The 27,647-nt window shown below is 42.8% G+C and overlaps 1 protein-coding gene across 4 annotated transcripts; it reads left to right on the forward strand.

Annotated features, from left to right (window-relative positions):
- The first annotated feature begins 309 nt into the window (after window positions 1-309).
- senp6a (SUMO specific peptidase 6a) lies at window positions 310-27,007 on the forward strand. 4 transcript variants are annotated; one of them, XM_025898982.1, is made up of 24 exons: window positions 310-468; window positions 5,957-6,050; window positions 7,004-7,067; window positions 8,011-8,117; window positions 8,717-8,860; window positions 11,279-11,299; window positions 12,490-12,560; window positions 13,307-13,398; window positions 14,573-14,975; window positions 17,794-18,053; window positions 18,137-18,277; window positions 20,344-20,377; window positions 20,836-21,024; window positions 21,124-21,317; window positions 21,537-21,736; window positions 21,938-22,054; window positions 22,183-22,305; window positions 22,395-22,487; window positions 22,589-22,920; window positions 23,182-23,270; window positions 23,416-23,504; window positions 23,613-23,681; window positions 25,991-26,141; window positions 26,239-27,007. In XM_025898982.1, the coding sequence occupies exons 1-24, from the start codon at window positions 438-440 to the stop codon at window positions 26,473-26,475; spliced, it is 3,345 nt and encodes a 1,114-aa protein (XP_025754767.1). In that variant the 5' UTR covers window positions 310-437; the 3' UTR covers window positions 26,476-27,007. The 4 variants fall into 4 exon arrangements, with proteins under 4 accessions (XP_025754767.1, XP_025754768.1, XP_005452488.1 ...); XM_025898983.1 differs by having other exon boundaries at window positions 11,282-11,299; XM_005452431.4 differs by lacking the exon at window positions 11,279-11,299.
- Window positions 27,008-27,647: the final 640 nt, after the last annotated feature.

Genomic DNA, 27,647 nt, shown 5'->3' on the forward strand with positions numbered 1-27,647 from the left:
TCATAAATATATTTTTTCTGCTAAATTTACCTGTAAATTTACTTTTTTTAGTTTAAAAGAGCTTCGGTGTTTTCTCGTGAATTTTTTTATTCTGTAAATTTACAACTTTAAGCTTGAACGATGTGAGGGTTTTTTCCAAGTTAGTTCTCAAAAGGTCAAAAGTATGTTCTCATAAATGTTAATTTTTTTGTGAAATTCGCATCCCTTTTACGGAATCGTGTATTTATTTATACCTACTGCGCTTTAATAGTACACCGTGGTGACGAATATTCCATTTTGTTTAGAATATTTTATTTTGAAAGCATTTACGCACACTTCCGGCACCGAGGTGAATTTCTGCAGCCTGACCTCCGAGCTGATCGTAGGCAGCTACATATCTGCTCTATTGAGTGCGCTGATGAGCAACACTATCATCCGAGGAGGATCATGGAATAAACATGGCCCACAATAGGAGCTTTTTCTTTGAAGGTAAGCCGTGACACTCTGCTCCGTGCTCCGGCCGCCCAGCAGCTTTTTTACCCAAACACAGAGACAGGTTCTGCCCGCTCTGGCGTTGAACACCATCGGTCCAAAATACGTGTGGAACACCAGCGAGTTATGGCTAGCATTAGCTCGCTGTTAAGACACATTCATCCTCACACACACAGGGTTGAACTGAGCGCTGCGAGGCCGCGGGCACATACACACTTCGGGGCCCAGAGGGGGAAGTTGAGACATGTGCTGTCCAGTCCGGTCCGGTCCGGTCCGGTTCGATTCAGTTCTGCGGGCTTTAGCGGACTCTGGGTTTGCACAGTCTGAGCTAGCGACCCCCTCGTTAGCGCTGACGTTAGCTGGGTTTGCAGTGTGCAGCGACAGGCCTTCCTGTCTCTGCTCGGCTGCTAGCTCTAACAACACGTTAATACAACAGGAGAAAGATGCAAAAACACCCGAGTGACACACAGAAAAGCGGCGAAAATGACACACGCAGCGCCCAACCTAGCAGGGTGACACCAGCCCAAGATGTTAGCATGCTAACAGTAACATTAAAAAATGTAAACATTAACGCACCGTGCTTTCTCTCTGCCCTTCAGCTTAAATTCAGATTGAAAATTAAACTCTGAGGGGCTCCCGTCACTCACAGCCAGGTGGTTTACATATGTCAGTTAATGCCTTGCTCACCGGCTTTCTGAAAACCACACAAAACAGATTTTATCTGAAGGTGGTGCCAAGCAATTAAGCTGTCTCCTCATGAAGCAGCCCATTTTTTACCTTGGAACAAAAAATGAAATGTATATATTTTTATTGTTATTATTGGTTTTTTTTAATTTATGTATTGTCCAGCCCATCCACTATGTTACATCTGGCCTTTGAGGCTTGCTGTTATCTTTTTCCCATTGGAAAGACTGAGGTTTAAAAGGGATAATTACATTAATGAATAATAAAATTCAGATAGACTGACTCAGTAGCGAGTTTATTTTGGTCGATTGTTGAGAGTTTGGAGAACATTTCATAAAAGCCAAAAATCACATTTTAATCCCGCAGGCAAGGGGCATTGTTTTTCTTGGCTTGTGGGCATTCAGGGGCTGATTGCTCATGTAAATATGATCTTTCCTGTACACAGTCAGTCTGAGCTACTTTATTTCACAGACAATTCTGCTTTTTCTGTCTTTTTTTTGTTTGTTGTTGTTATATTTTTATGGACAAAGAAATCAACCTCTTATTCCAGTGTTTGTGATTGCTAAAACCTTCCAGAATCTCATGTTTTACTGAGTTTGGGATATTACACCTGCAAGCGCAGTTGGTCTGGGCTACCTTTTTGTTAAACAGAAATATGTGCTGAAAAATGTGGATTTTCCAGCTTTTGGGGACATTGATGAGCAAAAATGGCCTTGTTTTTAAATAAATGAGGTCAAAAAGCACCCTGCTGGTGATTTTCCTTTATCTTTGGGAGGCAGCAACATTTTCTGTTTACAGGGAAAACCTTATTACTGTATCGATTAGAGCTGTGCAGTCAATCAAAATTCAAACTCAACTGGCTTCCAACAGTGATTAAAACAAGATAATTAACGTCATTCATCTTTAGCTGTTCTCTGAATCCCCAGTCAAACTCCCATAAACAATGTGGCAAGTTTAGTTACGCTTGAGCCAAAAATGGTATTTTAACCAGGTCATTTGTTTTTAAATTATTTCATTTCGAGAAGTCTGTCAAGGAACAACAAACAGAGCATTTCTGTAATGTGGGTAAGTCATTAATGTTGTTAAAAAATCCTGATCTCAATGCTGTCCAAAACAATCATGATTTTGACTTTTATCATAAGTGATCAATCCTACGAGCAAATATTGGCCATTTATCAAGTCTGGGCATATAAAAACAACTTTATTTTGTGTAGCATGATTTAAAACTCTCAGCTAAAAAGTGCTTCAGTTTGGATTAAAAATACATTTAACAAATACGTGTAAATTATCAGTGTTTCAGTCATTGTTGGACACACACACACACACACACACACACACACACACACACACACACACATTAGAGCAAAAGCCATAGACAATGGACAAAAGAATAAAGAAAAGCTAACCTATAAAATAGTTTTTTAGTTCTTGTTAGTAGCTGAGCTACAGTGTTAAGGACCAGTTGAAGATGAGCTAAGGAGGACTGAGAGATGCATGTCAAACAGTACAGTAATCGAAATGGGAGAAAATTAAAGCATGTACTGGAAGTTTCAGATTATTTGGTGTCAGTAAAGGATTGATTTTAGTGATGTTTCATTCATTTAAGAAACAAAGACTGGATAAGCCTTGAGACGTGAGCTTCAAATTTACATTTCTGGTTAAAAATGACAACAGGGTTCTAAGTAGATGATTTGTTGGCGAGGGGGCAGAAAAACATTAAGAACATCCTGGCAGTTTTGCCAGGATTGAGAAAAAGTAAATTTGAAGACATTCAGTCGTTAATGCCAGTCATTGAGGTAGGAGAGTCTCTAAAGGTTGTTTGGCTTAACAGTAAATTACAGCTATGTATCATCTGCATAGAAATGATTCAAATTGTCTTTGAAACTGTCCTGGGGTAACAAGTATGAGAAAAACAGTATTGTTCACATGTGAGGGATGCAGATGACAACCTTAATTTTAGTTCTGATTTTTTTTTTTTTTTTTTTCCACTAGTATGATGGGAAGAAAATGTCAAAGATGCCAAACCAGTTCTGTAATCTGTCAGTGAGTTTGGTATGGCCAGAGATGTTGAAGGCTGCAGATAAGTTAAGATTGGGTCTTCCATGACTCCCAGTTCATTCTTATCTCATCCTGGACCTTCATGCAGCTTCTCAGGTCTTTCTGTGTTGAGTTATAGTTTTTCAGTCTTTTAACTGGCGACCTGCTTGGGGGTACATTTAGATGGGGCAGGGTGGAGTTTTTATGTGCAGGTGGAAACCCCGACCTGCTTTTTGTGCAGCTGAACAATGGAGTTGAAGTATGCATCTGTTAACAGATGGGAAATCCAGAATGTGCTGCAGAAGTAGAACAAAAAGTTTGAAAGTGTTCAGATCAGTACAAAGACATTTGTTTACACTAAAAACAGCTTTAGTTTTAATCTCTGTCAGTGCAGCTTTTTGAGACTGTGAGTTAACTACCCCACAAACTGTTGTATTTTCTTTTTTTTATTGAAATACAGATAAAGCCTATATTGTAAATTAAAGGACTAAAACTAGCACTGAAACTAAAAAAAAAATCTAAACTGAAAAGAGCAAATCTGCAGGCTAACTGAAGCCCAACTAGCCTGAAAACAAAAACTCAAAATGAAATAAATATTAACACAAATACTAAATACAGGTAAATGTAGGAAAATAGAGTTGTTAGCATCGATACCCTACCTGGCATTTTAATTCAAGATCAGAATAATATTGCCTCCCTTCCTGCGAACTGGGAAATGTCATGTTCTTAAAAAATCAAAATCTTAGTAGAGGAATTGCAAGCGTTGTAACCCTGAAGCTGCAGGCTGGGATTTGATGTCATGCTGTGGATCTGTAGAAACCGGTTTCAGGACTGTGCTGGAAGTGTTTCAGGTGAATGAACTGGGTGTTTATTATGGGGGGAGGAGGGTCCCTCTGAGCTCAGTTATGATTGATAATAAGCTGTCAGCTGCTCAAACATCTGTTTGGATAATTCCTGTGTGACAAAGATGCCTCCCAACCCTCTTTCGTGGATTTGTCCTTCAGGAAATCTACTGTTAGACACCCCCCCCCCCCCCCCCCGCAGTCCAGATAAACGAGTGGAGTAAACCTCAAAGAATCAAAACGGCCTCCACTCCCTGTTTTCCAGGGCATTTGTTGTGATTTACGAAGCTGGAAGACGGAGCCAACGTGAAGCTTGCAGAGAGTGTGTGTGCGGGGTCGTCTCTATTAGCTGGAAGAGATAGGAACAGGCTCAATTAGGTTTGTGCAGGATTGAACTAGATGAGGGAGGCAGCTGAGGCAGGGGAGCTCTGGGAGAGTAATCTAATATGTGCATTTGAATTTTAGCTTCTTTTTTTTCCCCCTAGTCATTTAAAAAGACCGATAAAATGAATAAGTCACTAAAAACAGAGCAGTGTTTTTCCTTACAAGATGAAAATATTCAGCTGCGTGTCTCTTCTAATCCTGGCCTCAAGTTTTATGCGTGACGCTTGGGGGGGCAGTGGCCTCAGAATTAGTGTTTGTTGGCAGTAGAGCTTTAAAAAAGCATGCCTGTATGAACTGAGGGGACCTAACGGGCTGTTTAGCTGCTGGGCCTGCAGCCAGGTGGATAACCTGCATTAACATGATGCCATCAGTTTGTCCGCTTTCTGATTCCCTGGATGGAATAAATCAGCTGAAACGCAGCCTGTTTAATAACTGTTAGCTTTGTTTTTTCCTGGGTTGCTGAAGTAAAACTCTTCCACTTTTGAATCCCCTGCTGGGTGCTGTGGTTTTGAAATTCGCTTCAAAGTAAATCGGTTGATTTTTGGGAGGAAACAGGAAGTCAAGCGTTTGTGGTGACATCCAGCAGATGTTTTTGTGTTGGTATTTGTCTCCGGTGTTTTTGTTTTTGGTCAGTGAGTCGAACTAATATGCAAATTTTTTAAAATATTTTTCTCCCCTGAGGAGGTTTAGGGACACAAACACCAAAATAAATGCAGGTATTAATTCCTAAGAAGTTTGCATGTCACAGCACGACAGAGAGAAGGCGCGAGTTTAACAAAACAAACACAAATGTGAAGAAAAACGCGCAGCTGACATAAAAGAAGCTCCGTTCCCCTTAAAGTTAATATGGGTATTCACCTGTTTAATGAGACCTCGTGGAGAAAGTTGGAAGCTGCTCGAGGCTAAAGCTTCTTGTTAAAGGATATAGTGACGGTTCCAGGTTAACAGATGGCTCTTTAAGCCGGTTACCTTTCCAGCCGCTTATTTTCAAAATGCCACCTTTCTGATACAAATTTGAGCTAAAACTGAGTTTTTAGAGTATGCACATTATTTTTAAAAATGTGTTCTGTGAACAGTAAATCTGTTTGAAAAGTCTCCCAGCTTCTGTTGACCAGGCTGGACTTCCAGGTTATTCCCACTGATTTGAATGTAGTTTCCAGTTGCTCCTAAAATGAATGAATTCTACTCTCATGTCGTAGGTTATCACATTTGGCATCTGTTTAATAATCTTTATTTAGAGACACAAATTGGCATCATTGTCACACTTTCTCATTGATGCTAACGCAGTAATTAAGTCTGTAAAATGATTAGAAATTTGCTGTTTGATCACACTTCACTGCAGTGACATGAGTGTATTCCTGTTGTTGCCACGCTGCAGCAGGTTCCCGTCTTTGCTGATTATTACCAAGCTTTTCATATCTTCTAGCTGAAAGGATCAGCCCGTGAGTTGCGGGGCATCCTGTAAATGGTCATTTCAGCTAATGCCTGTGTCTTGTCTCCGTGTACTGACATGAGTCTGATTTATTATTCAATTCAAGCCCTGGATAGATCAGAGACCAGGCGAGATGGAGGGTACAAGCACAACTGGAGCTTTTCTCTTTCTGGTGACTGTGAAGAGGAAAGGAGACATGAGTAAGCACTTCTCCAGCCCTCGTTTTCAGCACCACCACCAGCACTGCACTGCACATACAGGAAAAAGATCCCAGTGACACCCCTGCTGCTGACGAGCAGCCTATTCCCCACTGATTATGATGAGTTCAGTGGTGTATTAGCGTAGCAGACCTGAGCAGTGTGCCATTGTAAACCTCTGCCTGCATGCACATCCTCGCCTGCTAGGGTTGGACCGATATGTTGGCTAATATTAAACATCAGCGACCAGGATGGGTCGCAGATTTGTAAAGGCTTCTAATAATAGGAATGTAAAAAGCAGGACATCAAAGCAGCTGATGATTAATTTCTATTTAATAATTGTTTAATATTCTAAAACCCAAGCAGATGTTCTTTTAATGTCTTAATCTGAATGGGCAGTAGTCCAAAAACAACATAGCCACCATCTATACTATATACTGTCCTAACGCTAAAGAGGAACACAAAGCGTTCCTCTTTAGTGTCATCTTAGGACTTAAGCTAAACTAAAAAGGCCTTGTTCGATTTACACACCCATTTATTTATTAGATTTTTAATGTAAATTGAAGGTGAAATGTTAGTTGCAGGTTGGATTACACCTGGAAGAATTCACGTAGCCACCAAATTTAAAAAGAACAAAAGCATCAAATTGGAACTAGCTCATGTTTTGAGATTTTCATTGATTAAACATTTTTTTAGATTAGCTTCTGATTAATTTTCTGCCTGCCTGTTAATTATCTCTGCTCAGTCTGTGCTAAAATGAAGGAATACAAACGGTGGAGTAATGAAAATATATCGGTCAAACCCTACGACCCACTTTGTCCCCATTAAAGTGCAGACATGTTATTTTATACCCACACAGACACATTAAACAGCCTTAGACAGGCTGAGTGTTAAAATATGTTAAAGCTGAGCATAAACATGCTTTTCATCATGTCCTCTTGTTCTTTTCCTCTCAGTGCGAGTGTGGTGAGTGTGGAGGACATGGACCGGCAGCCGCTGACCTCCCCTGAGGGGAAAAAGGTAAGTTACCCCTCTCTCTCTTCTCCCCATCACATTTCCTGACTTCCACCCACCGGTGGCGTGGACTCCCAATGGGCTGTGGTGCTCTTCGATCGGCCCTGCAGTCAGAGCAGACGATGCCAGATTCTGTTTGGCGCCCGGCGCGGCACCCGAAGGACCCCGGTGAGCTATGAGCTCAGGCTGCCGGGGTGCCGTGGGAGTCGATTTTAAGGGCAGCTGATGATGATGTTGTTGGGGAAAGTGTGAGCTGTTGGTGGGCGTTGGTCTGTGGCGATTCCCTTGAGGATGAACTCGCAGTCGACTAGATGTTTTTTAATTTTCGCGACTTGTGTGTAACATTGTCTTCATTACAACAGCGCTCATTCATACCTGTTTCAACACTAAATAAAGCCTATGAGGTTGTAAAAATACAGAAAATCATATTTAAATGCATCACTCTGTTAAGTGATGTTGATGTCATTTTAAATGTTTCTTTTCTGACCAGGAATCCAAAGTGCTAAAAGGAAACATTAAGAAAATAATAATAATAATAATAATTATCCTGTACTCAGTAAGATTTGAAACTAGCAGCTTGGATCATGCACTGATCAGGAGACTGTTTACTGAGCTCAGAAATGAAGTGAGATGTTGGGTGGTTTTCCCGTACACTTCTATACAGGCAAACTTCCTGAACCCGGAGTCGCTGTCCCCTACTGGTTGTTAGAAAGAATGCAGTTTAAAGGCACTAATGTGTTGCGTGACTTTTCAGAGCTGGAAGCGAGTGATGTAATTCTCAGTGGCAGGAAATTTGTTGCACTGGGCTTCACAAAAGTGGAAAACTTTAAGGTTTACTGGTTTGTCTGTAGGCTGACTGTTTATCTTGTTTTGTCTCAAACTGCTGACTTCATTTTTTTTTTTTTTTTTTTTTTTTTTTTTAATAATAATGTATGTCTCCTCTCTCCAGTCTCCCACTCTTAGGCACTTCACTCCCTCAGATTCCTTGAGGACGTATGAAAACCGGACAAATAATCACATGAAGCCTCTGACCAGGCTGGCACCTAAAAGGGTCAGGTATGCTGTGTGCTGTTTGTGTAAGCTCTCTGTTTGCAAGCAATGGAGTCAGAAGTGACCACAAGAGAGGGCGGAGTGTTAGGTTATCAGCTGATTGTAGCTTGGTTTGTTATAAACCTGCATCCATAAATCCCTTAAAAAGGCTCCAAAAGTCTCCAAAATACAAAGTCTGATTAATAAGGGCCACATCAGTGGTTTGAATTATCTGAAATGAAGTCAGGCCTCAGTGATATAGACTGTAAGCCTTAATAAAGTATAAGTGTGTCATTAACATAGAATTAACCCCCTTGGCAGCTGGTGTTATGTGAATAATGGCTAAAATGGTTTCTTGTAGCGGGCTGTAAACATGTAAAGTTGGATGCTTGTGGAGCCTCAGGTGGCTGTTAGCTGAACTACAGTTGTTGACTTCACTTGTTGCCTGGTTACTGTTTATTTATATAATATGTTCAGTTGTATTATGGTCTCATTACTTAAAACTACATACACACTAAAGAATTTTGGGGCTGAATGTGGGTAAAAATATTTTCAGAGTGAATTCATGTTTTGTGTGTCTATCTTTGTGTTAAAGGGTTAATGTGTTCTTTCTGTCTCTCCTGCAGTGAGGGCCCTCTCACAGTCGTGGTGCCGTCCATGTCCAACGGACCCACACGCCTCACGTCTGCACCTTCACAAGGAATTTGTATACAAGGGCGCCAATTTCAGCACGCACAACTGCCCTCCGCAATAAGGAAACCAGTCCAAAGGTGAGACGGAGCCAGTCCGAGCAACTTCTTGTACAACTACAACTGCAGTTTTGTTTTCCTGTTTATTTTCCTTCCTTCTTTTTTTTTTCTTTCTGGCTTACTCGAAGATAGGGCTGTGATATGACCAAAATCTCATATCCCGATATAAGGCATTTATCGTCCAGACAATGATATATATCACAAAATTTTTACATTTTCTGTAAATTCTGTGAATCTCGGGCAACTCGACTTGCTTGAAGTGTTTTCAGCTGGGCGTCGTGTACCTGGAGTCGAGTGTTTTGAGCTATGCATGAAGTTTTGCATGAACATTTTTAGTCATAAATTGAAACAGCCGCAATTTTTTCGTGAGTATTTATTACACGGCGTGCTGCGGGGAAAAGCCTGTTATAAGGTTTATTTTTTTAGCGCCTGACGGCTCTTTTTAACTTGTCATCCGTAAACACTCTGCATACTATTTCACGTGATTCGGTTTATTTTGAAAAATCTCAACAGGATCTTAAACTTTATTGTGAAAGGTTTATGTGGAAAATAAACTAACGGACGCCGGAGCCGCGCCATGGTTTAACCATCGTTGTTGCTAATGGCAACACATAAAAACAGTTGCTTGTCCGTCCGTAGTGTGATTATTTTAAATATAAGAGAAAGAGGAAATTAATATAGACACTACAGTGACCATCAGAACGATGAAAAAATATTGCCGAAAACAGTTTATTTTGCGACACCACGAAACAAATGACAGCGTAAAATGAAACGATAGATGTTTTCATATCGTCATCCGATATATATCGTTATATCGAACAGCCTTACTCGGAGATCATCCTAGCCTCGGTTTTGAAACCAGACTTCTCACAATGCCGGTTATTTCTTTAAAAGTTGCCTTAAGACAAAGTTTTATAGGAAGTCCTCTGAATTTAAATTATTTTATTTCCTGAATAATTTCTTTAAATTTTACTGTCTGTCTTTTCATATAAGTTTTATTTCAGCACTGTGCTGAAAGCACTGTACAACGTGGATTTTGAGAATTACTATACAAATAATGGTTATGCCGCACAGACTCTTAGCAGCTCCCTTTTGCAGTCTTCTTGTAGATGTGTGTACATGTGACTTAATTACTGTAGAAAAAAAGATGGACGTAGACATTTTCTACTGTACCTGAGCACTCGGAGCGCTTCATACAGAGAAGGCTTTGGACTGCGTCCCTGAGTGTGTCCTGTGGGGGGTGCTGTGGTAGTGTGGGGCATCAGGCCTGTGGTGACGTGATGTTTGATTCTTGCGCAGCTACAACAAGTCCTCGGTTTGCTTTGCTGCCGACAGGCTCTGACTCGTTCTTCATTGCCTTTGGTTGGTGACTCTGGTCATAACTTCTGTGTGACAGAATTTCCTGGTGCAGCCCGGTGATGGAGCGGTTCTGGTCTTTTGGGGGTGATGAAGTTCTCTTGGCTTCACTTTGCAGCTGAGAGCGATGTGGCTGGGAGGAGCATCGGCAAATGATGCCACGGAAAAGTGCTCAGTGTGAGGGAGCCTGCTGGCTCAGGCGGAGGAGTTTAAGTGTCTCGGAGTCTTGTTTGTGATTAGAGGAGGGAGCAGGAGAGTAACGGATGGATTTTTGCAGCATCTGCACTGATGTGGATGCTATACCTCTCTGTGGTGGTGGAGCATGAAAGCCAAGCTCTCAGTGTAGTTGATTCCCACTCTCACCCATCATCACAAACCGTGGATACAAGCACCCTCCAGAGCTTGCTTTGAAGGGTGTCTGGACACTCGGTCAGCAGGGGCTCAGAGTACAGCCGCTGCTCCTCTGCAACCAAAGGATGCACGGACGCCTCCGAGGTGAAGTGTTTCTGGAATGCCCAACAGGAAGGAGGCTCCAGAGCAGACCCAGGAAACCTCTGGGTGATTATGGGTCTCGATGCGCCACAAAGTCACAGTGTTGAGAAACTGTTGGTGATCCCTGAGCGATCCCAGGTCCCATTAACACATCACCAACGTCTCCTGCACGCTCGATACTGCTAGCCCCCTCTCCTGCTGTTCAAGTGTGAAATTTGTTTGAGCTATGACTTCAGGAATCGTGTTACCGGCCTCAGAGTGAGAGCTGCTTCTTACTGGAGTCGCTCTGAAAAACCATCGTTTAGCTTTTACATCCCTATAATTCCACTGTTGGGAAACAGGCTGCATAAGTGTTCCTTAACTAGATAAAACTAAGCTGATGCTTGATAAGCATGAGATATTCTTGACAGTAGATGAAAGTAATTTGAATCTAAGAGACGTGCTCGGGTTCCTTACAGTCTTCCTCTGGGTAAAAGGAAGTCTGCTGCAGAAAAATCAGCTTAATTGAACTGCAGCTGCAGAAAATGAATTACAGCGCAGGACTTGATTGCATTAGTGAGATGTTTTTCTCTCTTGATTTTCATCTTCAAGCAGCCTTGATTTGAAGGAAAGGTAAGGCTTTGATCCGAACTAACTGGAGCTCATTTCATGTCTGCGGCTCATCGAACTTCTCATTTGTTTCTGAAGGTTTTTTGTTTGTTTGTTTGTTTTTGTGCTCAGCACGTTTTGTCAGTTTTTGCTTTGCTTAAGTTTCATGACTGTTTGATGGAAGCACTCTTTCCAGGAAAGTTACTCAAGGCACGTTTTTCACAGTTATTGTTTCATTAACGGTGTGAAGTGTTGAGGTTTTTCTGAATGACACTTCAACCTGCAGACGAAGGATCTCAACCTCCATAAAATACCAAACTGAAAGCCAAACTTGCTGGATGGTGTGTTTTTCACTGCGTTGGATTCATTTTGTCATATAATTCCATTTAAAAGTGCTACCAGCAACAGCGGTTGTGTATATTTTCAGAGTATATATGTATATACATAAAATAAAAAAATTGGACCCCTGTGAAGCTGATGATCGGAGAAATTGTGCACATTGAAGAAGGACTCATTAAACTCGGCATATTTGTAAGCTTCCTGGTCTATGTTTAGTTCTTGGAGCCTGTTGTTGGCTGTTTGTTTTGTGCTGTTGGACGGTTATAAGAGGGAAAAATGAGGAACTTCAGTCGCGGCCAAAGATACTGGGATAAAATCAAATGTAAACAGCTCTGGAAGCTTTACTTGCATGCCTCTAGTGCTCACTCTCCATCATAAATATCCCATCAAACACCTAAAACGAATTTTCTTCAGCCAGAGTGCCAAACCGTTCCGTTAATAAAGTTGTACAACAGACTCTTTGTAAGTGCTCTCATCAGAAAACCTGGAATCGGTAAATATTTATCATTAATTGCTTCATAAATGATTTAATTTTTATGCCAGCATCTGTTTCCTGTGATTTTTAGCTTCAGACACCATCAGTCTTCGTGAGAGGTTTGTGTTTATTTTAAGCCCGGTTAAGCCTCTGTGTTCAGCCTGTTAATTATTTAGCCCTGCGGTGTCGCCGCCACGATCAAGATTATTTTAAAAGTTTCTCAATTTGCAGAAGAAAAAAAATGTCTGAAAGTCAGAGTGAAGATCTGGATTTGCTGAGAGGATGATCTGCCAGCTTTGCCAGAGGTTACCAAAGTCATTTCACCAACTTTATTCTCCTGTTTTGTTTTGTTTTGTTTTGTTGTTTTTGTTTGTTTGTTTTTTGTCCCCTTATCCTGCAGAAACGACTTCTCCACCACACAGCAAGCTCTCGAGGTAGACAACATCGTCCTCACCTGCCCAGAGATGCCAGGTAACCTCTGAGCACACTGAGCGCATCACACTGCATGTTTTCAAAGACTTTCCCGAGATCAGGCTGCTGGCGATTACAGGCAGTTGGCTGGTGCTGAGTTTCGACAGGCACGCTGTGTTCCCGTTGCCTGCAGAGAAGTGTGTGTGTGTGTGTGTGTGTGTGTGTGTGTGTGTGACAGCCAGCAGCGTCTGCAGGGCTACAGATCTGCGCTCAGCCTCCTCCTTGTTCCTGCCAGAGGAGGAGGAGACCCCAGGCCTCCCGCATTAATCCTCCAAGCTCCCGGCAGATGCAGGAAACTTATAAAAACATTTGCTGAGCTAATAAATGCCAGGCTCTGAAGGCCATTGGGTTATTTTGCAAAAGATATTTTCAAAATAAAGTGTGACCTTGGAGAGGAAGGTTTTCTTATCAGTAGTTTTCATTTTGATTAAAGGAGCTCAGAGAGAATAAAAGAATTTCGTTATGTGCTGAGGCATTTCTCACTGCTCAAAATAAAACGCCATGAATCAATATTTGGACTCCTGTGAGCGTACAGAGCATCATTTCCACTTAAAAATGTACACTTCTCCAGTCACACTTAATAAGATCATGTGGGACTGTTAATATGCGGCAGCCCGTGCCTGCTGCACTGGTTCGCCCTGGGTTTCGCTTCCCAGGCTGCACACGAGCTGCCCCGTCTTTGTCCAGGACGGTTTTCAGATTTGAGAATGTCACCTGTTGATCCTTTTTATGGGTTCATCTTACAGAGGAGGAGACCCTGAACATAAAACGTCGTGTCCAGCAGAAGAGGAAATCGCAGGAGGGATGCAGCTTTTCTTCGCAGGTCAAAGCGGCAGAGGTGAGGGAACCCAACACTCGGCTACACCTGGTTTTTAAAAAAGGTCATTCAAGGAGGCACAAACAGTCAGAGACAAACTGATGGATGTTTGGCAGAAAATGGATACTCACCACGGTCTAAACTAACAGAGTGAAGAGCTGAGAAACAAATGCATCCGTCCCGTGTTGAAGATGTTAGATGAATTCATTCATTTAAAATCTGATTTATTTATTTTTAAACAAGAAATCAGACATTTGGCTGTGAAAATAATCGACTATGGGGTCAAAAATCGACACCACACAACGCTAACAGAGGTGATTGCATATATGAGGGGAGGAACGTACAGAGAACATTTATTCTGTTCATCTCGATGTAACGTTTTTAGCATTTTCAGTGGAGAAAAAAACATTTTGTCATCGATCCTCAGTCTGAGGAACAAACACTACATCCACATCAATCAACATTTCCTGACCTGGATGATTCAGTTGAATCAAGACAAATTATTTAATGTGGTTTTTGGTCCGTTTTGAAAGCACTAAACCAAATCTGGAGTACACGTGTCTTAGACAGTCTGTTAGTACTGCTAACTGCACAGTAAAAGTACTTCAAAAGGCTCCAGCAACACATCCTTTAGACAGGTCCATCAAACATCAAGCCTGAACACAAATGAGCAGGCTCGTTTTCACACGTTTATTTCTGTGGCTGACCCCCTGCTGGAGCCTCTGGTGGACATTAAAGGAACTGCTGTTTCAGTCTTGGATGTTAAAGGTCGGAGTAAATGTGTGAAAAAAGCTTTCAGAAGCCGAGCTTGGCAGCGGTTATGTGTCGCAGGAGTTGTAAAGTAAATATTGGTTTAAGATGCCGACTCAGATTCCTGAATGAGTAAATAAACAGTTTTTCCTAGTAAGGTCACCAGATGTGCTTCCATGTTGTGTTCACTGCTTGCTTCTGCTGCACATAACTTTATTTTTTTAGCCTCTTTAAGTTTTGTCCACCTTCTTCCTTCTGTCCCTTTTAGCTCGTAGTTTTGGAGCTGAAACGATTTCATTCATTCTCACTCATACAGACTCGCGTCTTCAGTGGAATTAAGAAGAAAATCTGTTATTAAGTCATGTGTTTGTAATTTTCAGATTGTTGTAGTGACCAGAACAAAAAAACCTTTATCACCTCTCTAATGAGTGTTTTATGTCGGCAGCCTCTCCGGTCGACCGTCTGCCCGAGGATGTGTGTGAAGTGCAACAAACCGAGCAACGACGCCAGCAAGTGTCAGAACTGTGGGAACAATCTATCGACGCCTCCATGCCAGCAGACCACGCTGCCCACCCCGGCCCTGCGGCCCACCATCAGATCCCAGCCCTCCTCTGGACCAAACAGCCTGCAGCAGAACTTTTACAAACCGGCCGTGACTGCAAGGGCTCCCCGCGGGGACGCCCTGTCCACACGGCTCGCGGCCACCAGGGGGACCCTGCTGCCTCTGAACAACGGGAGGACACCCCTATTAGCAGGGACATCGAGCTGCTGTGCGGCCAGAAATCCTCCCAAAGCTACGAGGACAACGTCGGCAACGGTGGCACAGCAGCACGAACTGAACGATCCTAGTGAGTAAAGCATCCAAGTAGGGCTGGGCGATATGGCCTAAAATCTATATCACGGTATAATTTGAAGCATGTGCGGTAACAATATATATCGCGATATATTATTTTCTTCTGTATACCGTATTTTCCACACTATAAAGCGCACTTAAAAGCCTTTAATTTTCTGAAAAAACGACAGTGCACCTTATAATCAGGTGGGCCTTATGTATGAATTCTGGTTGTGCTTACTGACCTTAAACCGATTTTATGTAGTACACGGCGCTCAAAAATCTGTCAAATGTTTTAGTATGACTTCGGTAAGCTACGAAGCCGCACAGCTTGATGGACTGTCAGAGCATTATGGCTACCGTAGTCAGGAGCCTCACGGAGTAACCTGGGTCCAAAACTCCGTCCGCTTCAGGTCCCAAAGCCAAACAAACACTGCGGCATCACTGAGAGTTAAAAACTGTCTAAATTCTTTCATCTTTAATAAAATGATCAGCGTTGCTGCTTTACCAGGTGTAACAATTAAGTTTAACATCCAGGCATCAATGAAAACAGAATTTATTATATTTTACAGAGTTAGAAGTTAGCAGGAAGTTAGCTCGCTAGTTTCCACCTAAACATGATATAGCATGTTCTGACTGAGAGATTTCTGAAAAAACTCAAATGTACAGCTCTGCTATCACTTCCAACATAAATGAAGACAGAAAACTAAACAGAAGTGACGTTTGTAGGGTTACTGAAGTTGGACTAGCTGGTATATAATGATGTGCTACATGATCGCTAGCTACACAGCTATGTTAGCATAAACTCCAGCTTCACTGAAGCTGGAGGGTGAACGCTAACTTTTTTCCACTCGATAAAAGTTAATGTGAGGGTTTCTGGTGGTTAGGGACAAATGCAATCACATGGCAGGATGCTGTAAACGGACCAAACTTCAGTCAGGAGAACAACTGAGATAATCCATCCACAATACGAGGTCAGTCATTAATATACTGCAACAACATGGGAATAGAGCAGAATTCATTCATTAATGATCAACGGTACGGAAGTGGAGGAAGCGCAGTTTTTGGCTTTCGTCATATTCCAAAACGTGCTTCGTCTCTTCGCTATTACTGTCGCCCGGAATAATTTGCAGATGATATTGTTTGCAGCCGCTGCGATGCTTCCGACCAAAACAGGCGCAGCTTGATGACGCCATCAACATGCGCTATTGCGGTATAGTCAAAATCTCTACCGTTGGCCAAATTCATATCGTTTCTACCGTATACCGTTTATATCGCCCACCCTATGTCCAAGCTTTTCATCGGGCTTCTGGGTAAAGCCGAGTGTGGAGATGATGAATCCACTCGTCGTGCATCACTTTGTGGCTGATGCTGACGGGAAAGTGTAAAAAACAAAAAAAAACAAAAAACAAATTTAATAAGTAACTTCAAATAAAACCTTTAATAAAATTACATTTAAGAAAAGCAAGTAAGTACAATAAAAATGAGATTAACAAGTAGTCTCTTTAATTTAAGACTGCTTTTCTGCTTTTGAAGGATTCGGTTTGTGCAACGCTGGAGCAAGTGAAATGATTTTATAATCGATACAGAAGCTGAAGCTGTGTTCTGTTCTTCTGCTCGTGTTTGTGATCACATAATGGTGGTTTAAAGTTCAGCAGTACACAGGCGGTATTTCAGTGTTTGCATGTAGGTTCTCCCCAGCTGTGAGTGACAGGCTGGGTACCTTTCTAGCGTGGACCCCGGCTCTCGCCCTATATCTGTATATATTTTCATATCCAGTACCTTTCCTTTTTTCTCTCCAAGATAGAAGCTTTAAAAAATTTCCCCTAGAAGTTCCACTTTTTTTTTTCTTTTTGTTTTTTGTGTTTTTTTTTTTGTTTTTTTTTAGCTCAGGATGGAAAAAACGATTAATTTGTCGACTTGCTTCCTGTTTACTTTTGGGTTTTTCATAGTTTATCATACTGGGATAAGGCGTCCTTTTGATTGATTAAATGAGGTGTTCTGGGCTTTTACTTTAAATGCCTGTCCTAAAGTTGATCCCACGTTTCTCATATTTTTAGTTTGATAGAAACTCGGTGATTGAAAGCTCTCAGATTTATTTTCAGTAGCTGTTTGTCCTCATGCTTGAAGCCCGTCGTCGTGAGTGTCTCCAGTTTTTACAGAAATGCAGTTGACCTATCGGGATCAGCCGATTCATGTGTGCACACCACCTTTGGTTTGTTTAATGAAGCCGTGCAGGATTTGAAGGTTCTCAGAGTTAAAGTTCATCAAGGGTGGGGCTCAGATTTGGTGCTTCGTAGTCATTTTGTTTGTCCTTGTGTTTGGCTGCTGTGGAGACCTAGAATCCAGTTCAGGATTTTCAGCCGACGTGCTCTCAGGCTTCAAGAGCCGGACTGAAAAATGTTCTTCTTTTCTTAATGAATTAAAACGCATTAAAGTGTGAGAACTATAATGGAGGACTGGTCATTTATCTTCTCCTCTGTGAACAAACTAGAGCTGCACAAGCTCAAACATCGGAGGCTTCATATCAACCGGAGACACTGAGAGACCGAGCTGACATTTTAAAGGCTTATAGCAAGAATGTACAGTAATTATTCCACCAGTGGAAATGCATTTTTAAAAAGCTAGAAAAATTATGTACTTTTAATTGTGCCATGTGTAAAAAGACACAAAACCTGAAAATCTACATCACTCCTCATGCAGGTCCAGATTTGTGTGGTTAGCTATTTTGCACAGATGAGTAATGATGTCGTGTGGTTGAAAGGTTTCCGGTCACTTCAGGCACAAAGCTGAAAATGAGCCAGACGTTTAACAGGGTTTGATGTTCCCCTCAGTCGTCCTGTCCAGTGATGAGGAGGAGGAGGAGGAGGAGGAGGAAGAGGCCGACAACGCCAGCACGGGAAGCGTCAATAGACTGGACAGCGTTTCCCCTCGACCCGCCGACTCCGCTCACTCCTCTCCGGCGCCCTCCGGCGGCAGGGTGGAAGCGGCGGTGAAGAGCGTTGCAGAGCAGGAGGAGGTGAACCTGGACTTCTTTGAAGAAATGGTGAACACGAAGATCACGATACCTCGGCGAGCGCGGATGAAAGATCAGGTGAGACGTGGTGGGATGTTTTCGGGGCTCGTCCGATTCCTCCTGTAGCTTCACCGCAGATAACTGATGCTTTTCCTCCACAGTTTGGGAATCAACCTCCCGAGCAGTTCTCACCGAGGACAAAGAAACCCAAATTCACGTCCAGCCTGTGCCACAGCATCATCCTAGAGTGTCGGAGCGTAAGAGTGGGATCTCTACGCAGGATGGTGACAAAGCCCGTCGTCGTGAGTCTCTCCAGTTTTTACAGAAATGCAGTTTTCAGTCTTGGGATCAGGATCAGCCGATTCCTGTCAGCACACCACCTTTGGTTTGTTTGATGAAACCGTGCAGGATTTGAAGATTTTCAGAGTTAAGATTCACCGAGGGTGGGGCTCAGATTTGGTGCTTCTTAATCATTTTTCTCGCATCTTTTGAGCCCTCTGAGTACAGAAGCTGGAAACATAACATTTTTAGGGCTGGAAAAAACACATTTAAGCTTTACAAACTGCATCCAAATCAATTTTCACCCACTTAGAGTCACAGTCTAAACCTGCGCCACGCCTGTGACGTAGAGGAACACGAACAAGCTTCGGTACTCAAGATGCTTTGTGTGTTTTCTGATGATTCACTGGAGAAAACGTCAGAGTGCCTTTTCAAAGGTCGTATCAACCAGAGTGCTTTCCATTTAAGGCCCATGTATTCACTTTCTTAATGACCAATCAATTCTCCAGAAAATAGCATCACCATTCCCGGAAGATCCCTCGGATCTGTGTGTAGAGAGCAGGAGGGCGTGAAGCGTCTGATGTTTTGCATTTCCCTCATGATCAGTAAGAAGTAGAACTCCGAGATGCAGCTTTACTATTTAATCTTTTCCAATTGGCTACAAACAGTTTAGTTGTTCCTATGAGCATTAATATCTGATCCTAAACCAGCTCTTTGCTTCTGCTGACCTTCTCTAAGCCTGCGCTTTAATGCTGGGTTTTATTTGTATTATTGAATGTCAGACCTTTGAAACACTTTTCTTGTAACTCTGATTTAATCAAATATTTGAGATTCTGTGATGTTGGGAAGTCTGACAGCTTACAGCCGGCTTTCTTTCATGCCTTCAAATACGTTGAACTTTATTAATCTACGGCTGTTAAGTGATAACGTATGAGCTCTGCATCCTACTCCATCCTACTTAGCGTTTATTAAAGCTGTTGTGTTTTTTAACATGTTTTAATGCTTTTTATCTTGTTCTATTTAATCTGAACAAGCCCCCCCCAAAAAACCACGATGTCACTCTCACTCACACTACTGCAGCAGCCATGTTGCTTTCAGTGTTACGTGTTCTCTCGTAGTGCAGTTTCACATTATTTGTGAAAACAGTCACTTACCCATAACTGTGATTGGTGAGATGCTGCAGTTCCGCCCCTTTCATGTGAGCACACAGAGGAACCTCTGGGTTAGCTTAGGATAATTGAATCCTGATAAAGAGAAATTAATTCGATTGCAGTTTTTACACAGAAGTTAAGTGTGTTTATACTTTGACTCCACTTCTGTGTACTCTCAGGGACTTTAACTTGGACTTTCAGAGTATGAAGTAAATTTTGTAGTTTAAGCTATTATACAAACCAAATAAAATCAGCGGTGGGGGGGATGAAGGGGTCTATTTTTCATAAAATGACCTTTTATGATGTTTTTATTCTAAGAAGAGTTTCAAACACTTGCCAGCAGCAAGACATAAACTGATGATATGTGAAAAATGACTAAATTGGTATTAGAAGAGTTATAAGGGTCTACAGTAGACATATCTGCTGGTAAATTAATTAAATAATAATAAATAAGATGACACATTTAGACTTGTTATGTGCGCCGCTAGGGGTCACTTTTTGTGTGTTAAGGTATAGCGTGTTTATGGAACTGCATTTAACGTAGACACAGGTAATTGGCGTCAGGTGTTATTGGTCGGAAGAAGCAAACAGTTTGTGACCGCTGTTGTGATTTTATGATAAATTAGGTTGGATAAAGAGAAAATTTGAACAATAAATACAACCAATGGAATGCAATAAAGATGTTAAACAGACAAGATAAGTACGGCTGGAGTTATTGGACTGTGACAAGTTTAATTCATAACGGTGACATCGCATCACCCCCACCATCAAACACCTCAGTAGCTTCAAGCGTAGGCTTAGCCTCTACCGTAATGATGTACAATGTAAAAAAAATAAATAATGTTTTAAAACCTCAGATTTAAGCCTCAAATTTAAAAACTGATCGAATCCTGAGTCCGGTGAGAATAAATTACTGTCTTGTTCTTTTGTCTCCTCAGTTTTCCATCGACCACATCCAGCTGGAGACTGAAGGTATGAAGCCGCACTAATGATGGCATTAAATAACTCACAGACAGGAGGAAGAGGATGGTTGCTGAACATTGCTTCAGAGAAGTTTAGCTGTGCAGTTTCCTCTTTGTGCTCGTCAGCAGAGATCAGAGCAGTTACTGGGAAAAAAAACACTGAAACTGCAGCAGACAGCAGCACACTGCCACTGATCAGATAAATGATTAAATAAATCACATGACATCAGGGTAGAGGAAGCGCGTGGGGTGTCGGGGGCAGGTGTTTGGTGTACATTTCCTAATAATTAATAACACCTAAATGAACCTGTGATCTCTCTTTTATAAACCCACTGAAAACGTGGAGGACAGAACCTGAGCTTCAGCAAACATGAAAATAAAGCTGTTGTTTATCCGAAAGCACCCTTGTGGCGTCCCCATTTGTTTTGGGGTTTTTTTCCTGAAATGTGTCCGTTTGTCCGCCTTCAGGCTCAGAGCGCGGCACCGTAGAGAAGGTGTGCCTTCAGGCGTCGGAGCTGATCAGCTGCGAGTGGTGCAACGTGCGGAAACTTCCCGTCTTGTTCTTCCAGACGACCCCGCAGGAGTGCCAGCGCCTGCGCACTCAGCTCAACATGTCCAAAGAGAAGGGAGGCCAGTGGTACGACTGCACCGGAGACGGTGAGTACACGAACGTTTCCTTGGCGGCGTGGCATTGACGTGTCTGCACGCCGAGTCAAAGTAAACTCAAGTCAGACCGGTATCCCTTCTCGCCACCAGAGTCGGACGAGAAGTACATCGTCCTCATCTTTGAGAACGGCCTGGCGATGAAGGAGCAGATGATCCTGGAGGACATCCTGGGCGAGATCGGCAGGACCAACAAACTCATCCCCTTCCCCGCCAAGCTGCCCTTCGAGGAGGCCAACATCCGACTCGTCAACTACAACAAGGCGACAAAGCAGAGGGAGGAGAAGGTGGGAAACCTGCAGATGTCAAAATAAAGTCAAAACCGGGCTTGCGTAATATTCGAGGTTAACGTTTATATGTACCAGTATTATATTTATGCAGTTTAAACTGGACGGCCTCTGACGCCTGATGACTCATATCCACCAACCAGCAGCCTATATTGCACGACCTTTTATTTCTTTTTTTTTATTTCTTTTTTTCTTTCTTCTCTTCTTCGCTCTCTGCAGGTGAAGCCGGTACACACCCCACCCAAACTGACCTCCGCCTCCTCCCCAGTTACCAAGGCTTCGCAGGTCTCCCCCGTAGCATCCGTCAGCATGCCTACGCGCACGCGGATGGCCACGCGGCAGCAGACCAGCGCCTTCTTTGAAGATGATGAAGACGACATGACCGACCTGCAGCCTACCTTCTCTGGACCAATCATCAAGTGAGCAGCTCTGCCGCCCTCTGCAGGGCTTGTTGACCTGTTCAACTCAAAACTAATCCTGCAGTTTAAATCTCAGCATCACATTTACTTTTCAGTATCAGGAGATGTTTAACTGTTTTTTCCATGAAGTCTTCATGCAGTTGATAACATAAACGCTGCCCTGTCGATGGCGCTCCTGTTACCCTCATCTCTGTGTTGCAGGTTAATGGTGTACCCTCCTCCTCCAGCCAAAGGTGGAATAACCGTCACTAATGAAGACCTGCACTGCCTTAATGATGGGGAATTCCTTAACGATGTTATCATAGACTTTTATTTAAAGTAAGTTTTCATGTCATTTGTACTCAAGATCATTTTATCTGGATTTTTGTTTTTTCTTTTGGTTTTTTTTTATGTTTTTTTTGAGGCTGAAATCATTTTCGGTGACATTTTCTTTCTATCCTGTTTAGATATTTAGTTTTAGAGAAGTTAAAAAAAGAGGATGCACAAAGAATCCATGTCTTCAGCTCTTTCTTCTACAAACGGCTGAACCAGAGAGAGCGCAGGAACGCCCCGGACACAACAAACCTGCCGTGAGTGTCGCCTCTAAAAACATCCAGTGCAGGCAAAGGTCATTCTCTGACCGTTGCACTCCTAAACCTGACTTCTTTTGGTTTCCCAGCATCCAGAAAAGGAAGCACAACAGGGTAAAGACGTGGACTCGACATGTGGATCTGTTCCAGAAGGATTTTATTTTCGTTCCCATCAATGAGTCGTGAGTGTCTGGATCTGTACTCTGCTGCTTTTTCATGGAAAGCTATGGTCCTGTGAAGCCATTAAAGAACTGAATGACGGAAGCTCTGTTTGTTTCCTCAGAGCGCACTGGTACCTGGCCGTTATCTGCTTCCCGGGCCTTGACCGTCCGGTGCTTGAGCAGAACCCGCTGTACCACAGCCCGTTTCCCGCCACCTCCGCCGCAGAGTCTGAGGAGAACATCCCGGACCACTGCCGGCCTCTGTCTCCCGACAGAGACGGGCTGGACAGCTCCTCGGAGCAGCTTTCACCCGGAGGAGCTCCCGAGGGGTCCGTGGACGGTCTGACTGATGGCGACCTTGCTACTGAGAGCTCTGCATTCACAGAGGGTGGGCAGCAAGAGCCCTCTGCAATGTCGGGGAACGGCCAGGTCAACGGCGAGCAACAATACACAAGTGAGTCGAGCATCGGGGCTCTGATCAGTGGTTCAGAGAAACACGGGGTGGTTAAACTTATTTAATACGCCAAAACAGGGTGAAGTTTGAAACATTCGGCTCTCGAGAGGCATTTAATGAAAACAGAGCTACATGTTGCACACAACAGCAGAGCATGGAGTCTTCATCACATCCTCCTCACCCCGCTGAGGGTTTGATGAAAGTTTGTATTCATGTTTTCTTCTGTTTAATAATCTGTTGATTGGTTTCTGTGATTTCTAGGCGGATTGCACAGAATCAGCATCTGCTACGGTTCAGGAAAAGTGGACGACGACACCTACACCTTCTCCGATGACCAGAGCTCCTGTCAGGTGCTTCAGCTTTCAGTGATTGCTTCCTGTCCCGCCTCTCCTGGTTCGCCGCGGCTTGCGTGGCATGTGTTGTTTGTTTGTTGTTGGTGTGTGTGTGTGTGTGTGTGTGTACGTCCGCTCAATGAGTTTGTGTGTGTCTGTGCAGGACGAGTGCAGCGAGGACGGGACTGTGGCTGAAGACGGTCTCGGCTCCGACACCTCCAGTTTGACCTCCAAACCGAGCCTTTGCAAACAGTGAGTGGACACACTGCTGCTCCTCCACCTGCAGAGGGCGCCGCTGCCCCGCTGAAGCAAACAGCAGAGCGAGCCCTCACTCACACAATCGTGTGTTCTCTCTTTCAGGCCTTGTATTCTCATCATGGACTCCCTGAGAGGCCCGGCTCGATCCACCGTGGTCAAAACTCTGAGAGAGTGAGTGTCCACATCTGCACTGACAAACATCTGGCTCATTGCTGGTATTCGTCACTGTTTAAGTCAACAGGCCTGAGTCCATGTCGTATGAAAATAGGCCAATGCTCATTTCTATTAGGGCTGCCACAAACGATTATTTTGATAGTCGACTAGTCACCGATTATTTTTGCGATTAGTCGACTAATCAGATCATGCATCCATTGAACGTAAAACGTACAGCTTATTGCGCCAGCATGCATCTGCTCTTATATAACTATCATTAGCTTACAGCTTTAAGTGTTTAAGATATGTGCTAACTAAAAATAAAGACAAGATGATAGTTTATTAAATGTTAATGAAATTTGCAGATTTTTTTGTTGAAGTTTAATAAACTCCTTGCTATCTAAAATATAACAGGACACCGGAGTATATTCTGGAGCATCTCACACTTCTGATAACCAGTTGTCTGCTTGACGTTTATTCAGCTGTGTAAAAACTATAACTTTAATCTCAGCCAAACCGATTTACTCAGGAACAAATTAAATACTAAAAAAGCCAAACAATAACATTTTTAAGTTATCTAAGTGACTTATGTATGTTAAACCTGAGTAGCGAAAGACGGCGGTGGGTTTGAAAACGATTTGCCGGGAGTCCGGTGTTCTCACGGGCTGTAGTGAGCCTTGCCCCCGGCTAGCTATTGAGCTAGTGGGTAACAGACGTCTCCGAAAATGTCGGAGCGCTTTTGAAAATATGCGGTGTCTTGATAAACTGACCAGATATTTGAGGTTTACACAGTTACATTCTCGCCTGAAAATATGTTAAACGTTTATTTTGTGACCCAGAAAGAATAATAACAGTAATATTAAAACTAACTAGCTGCCGCCATTGTTGTAAACTGAGCTGGGCTGCGCTATGAATTCTGGGACAGAGCTACTTCTTCTTCTTCTTCGGGGTTTAATGGCAGCTGGCATCCTTGTAAATGCAGTGCTGCCATCTTCTGTTTCAGTCCGTTATTACACTCTTAAATCCTACTACTTATTCCTGCGTCTTTTGTGATCTTAGAAAGCTTCAAACGACGCGTCGACTATTAAATCAGTCGTCGACGATTTTGATAGTCGACGTAATCGTGACCAGTCAACTAATCGTGGCAGCCCTAATTTCTATATAGCTCATCTTACACGATTAGCCCCCTTTATCACAGAAAACAACTGTAGGTATCCACAATTATTTATTTTTACAGTCACTGATTTATTCATTATTTTGTCTTTTCTACTAATTATTCTTTTAGCACTGTAGCCTAAAATGCTAAAATCCTCATTACTTTTGCATAGCATTAATAAATGCCTAACTTAACTAAGTTTAATAAAACAGTATTATAAAGTCTTTATGGTTAATTAAAAGGGGTAAACTGGCAAAAATGTAATTTTAAAATATTGGACCTGCTCAGCTGTAGCTGTGCTACTCTGCAACCAAAATAATGAGTGTGTCTTTACCGCAGCTTCAAGTTAATACAGAACACAACCAAAGAAACCTGATGCTTCAGTCCGCTAAGTTTAAGCCTAATCTCAAAAGTAGAGATAGTGTCTGTCTCCTGAATCCAAACTGGAAGCTGGTTCCACAGAAGAGGGGCCTGAAAACTGAAGGCTCTGCCTCCCATTCTACTTTTAAATACTCTAGGAACAACAAGTAGGCCTGCAGTCTGAGAGTGTAGCTCTCTAATGGGATGATATGGTACTACAGTGTCAATAAGATAAGATGGGGCCTGATTATTTAAGACCTTTTATGATGTGGGAGAAATAAAAATAAAAAAATCCACATACCAGTGAATACTTGGAGTCATGGCTGGAAAGTTCAGAAAGTTGTTTTTGTTTGTTGTAAAATTTACAGCTTTTATAGCAGAAGATGTAAAAAAAAAAAGAAAAAAAGCAGCTGCACACTTATCAGTTATTTGATTACAGAACTGTTGCTGTTTGCACAAAAATCATCATTACTGTGTTAAACAAACACTTTTTAAACCTAACCAAGAATGTCAGCATAAATATTTATGACAAACCCAAACTGTATGAAAATCACTTATTAATCGAGTTCTGCAGTCCTCTGCTTTCTCTCACTCACACTCTCTCTCACACACACTCACACACGCGCACACACACACACACACACACACACAGTAGCTGTGCTGACGCATCTTCCCAGCGACCAGTCAGTTGCCTCCATTTATCAATCATAGAAATAATCTGCTTGGAGTGCATAAAATGCTGTAACGCTGAGGCTACTCGGACCTGCTCTGTGGGTTTTGTGGCATCTGACTGTGTGTGCGTTTGTTTTAGGTACCTGGAGGTGGAGTGGGAGGTGCGTAAAGGTATTCAAAGGAGTTTTGGGAAGGACGTCATGAAGGGTTCCAGCCCACGCGTGCCTCAGCAGGACAACTTCAGCGACTGTGGCGTTTACATCCTGCAGTACGTGGAGAGCTTCTTTGAGGTGAGAGCTTTATCGAGTTGGACATGCGGTTCTGGTCAGGAGATGAAATCTCAGGCTGCTCTGTAAGTGACGTTTGTCCTTCGTCCTCTCCGTACAGAATCCGATTCCCAGCTTCCACCTGCCCATGAACCTGTTGGAGTGGTTCCCTCAGCAGAGGATGAAAACGAAGCGCGAGGAGATCAAGGAGCTCATCCGGAAGATTCAAGCTCAGCAGGAACTGGACAAGAAGGAGTCCGACCAGGTCGAGGCTCCGCCGGGCTCCCCAGAGGAGCCGGAGATCGAAGAGACATCTGGGTCGAATGGCAGACCGCCAAACGTACCCATTAGCCCCTGAATCCACCTCACCCCCCTCCTCCTGTTTGGCGTGGGAGGGGGGCGTGGACCTGATTGTAAGCTGCTGGTTTCACTTTGACGTGTCTGAAACGTTCCTCACCTCCCTCCGTTAACCACAGACCACACCTGAACTTTGTACTGAATAAATGATTAAGTGTAAATACGCCGGAGTTTCTCCCGCTGCCTTTGTAATTTACTGTTTTACGGTTCATTCATGGAGTGCCCCGTTAAGTTATGTTTCATAGATGTTCTTCTCTCTGCAGGAGGATCCCTGCAGAAGATACTGTCTCGCTCTCGCATTGGTTATTTTCTAAGCTTTCAGGTTTGTGTAGACAAACAAAAGGAGAAGAATAAAAGAACAGAAAATTGCTGTCTAAGTTATAAGGATCTGCTCGTCTGGGGAGAGAAATGGTTTTCAGAGAGTTGATTTCCAGCTCGTGAGTCACACAGTCGTAGTTCAGTGCTTGTTGTGTCTCTTCCATGTGGAGTGGATGAATTTTCAGCATTAAAAGAAAATTTTTGATGCAAGAGCACTTCCTCTGCCTTAGCTTCTCATTTGTTTCATCAGCCACAACATCGACACCCACCGTCACAGTGCGGACCGCCAGTCAGGTGACCCGTGCTCCACCTTCAGGTGGAGTGTTGGTTTGAGCATGATGTGGGAGGGGTGTAGCAAGAAAATATCCTCCCAGTTACGTGCTATTGATATAAGTGAAATGAAGCAGGTCTGTCAAACATCGACTGATCTCTGCGTCATTTTGCTCTGAATTTTGTTTTCACCAATGTTTGGAGTTTTCTGTGACCTCATCCATCTACCCGAATGTCTTCCTTGACCTGCACATTTTGTTTGCGTTTGCTCCAAATTTCAAAAAGAGCTGGCACACACTTTACCCCCTCTTCATGTTAGATTGTTCCTGGACCAGCAAAAAGGATAATGTCCTGTTACAGTCTGCAGGCGCACTGTTTTGAATATTTACATTTGTGCAGGTATTTGTTTTAATGATGCAAATTGCATGGTCACTAATTATTTCCTCTACTATAAATTAAAATCTGAGAATTTGTTAAGAGTTGAATGAAAATCCTCCAGATGAGGCGTCTGAAGCCACCAACGCTCACGGTTTGCTGGTAAACTCTAGACCAGGGGTGGCAAACTCCAGTCCTCGAGAGCCGGTG

This window comes from Oreochromis niloticus, linkage group LG15 (assembly GCF_001858045.2).
Source record: "Oreochromis niloticus isolate F11D_XX linkage group LG15, O_niloticus_UMD_NMBU, whole genome shotgun sequence".
In the NCBI taxonomy this organism is placed as follows: domain Eukaryota; kingdom Metazoa; phylum Chordata; class Actinopteri; order Cichliformes; family Cichlidae; genus Oreochromis; species Oreochromis niloticus.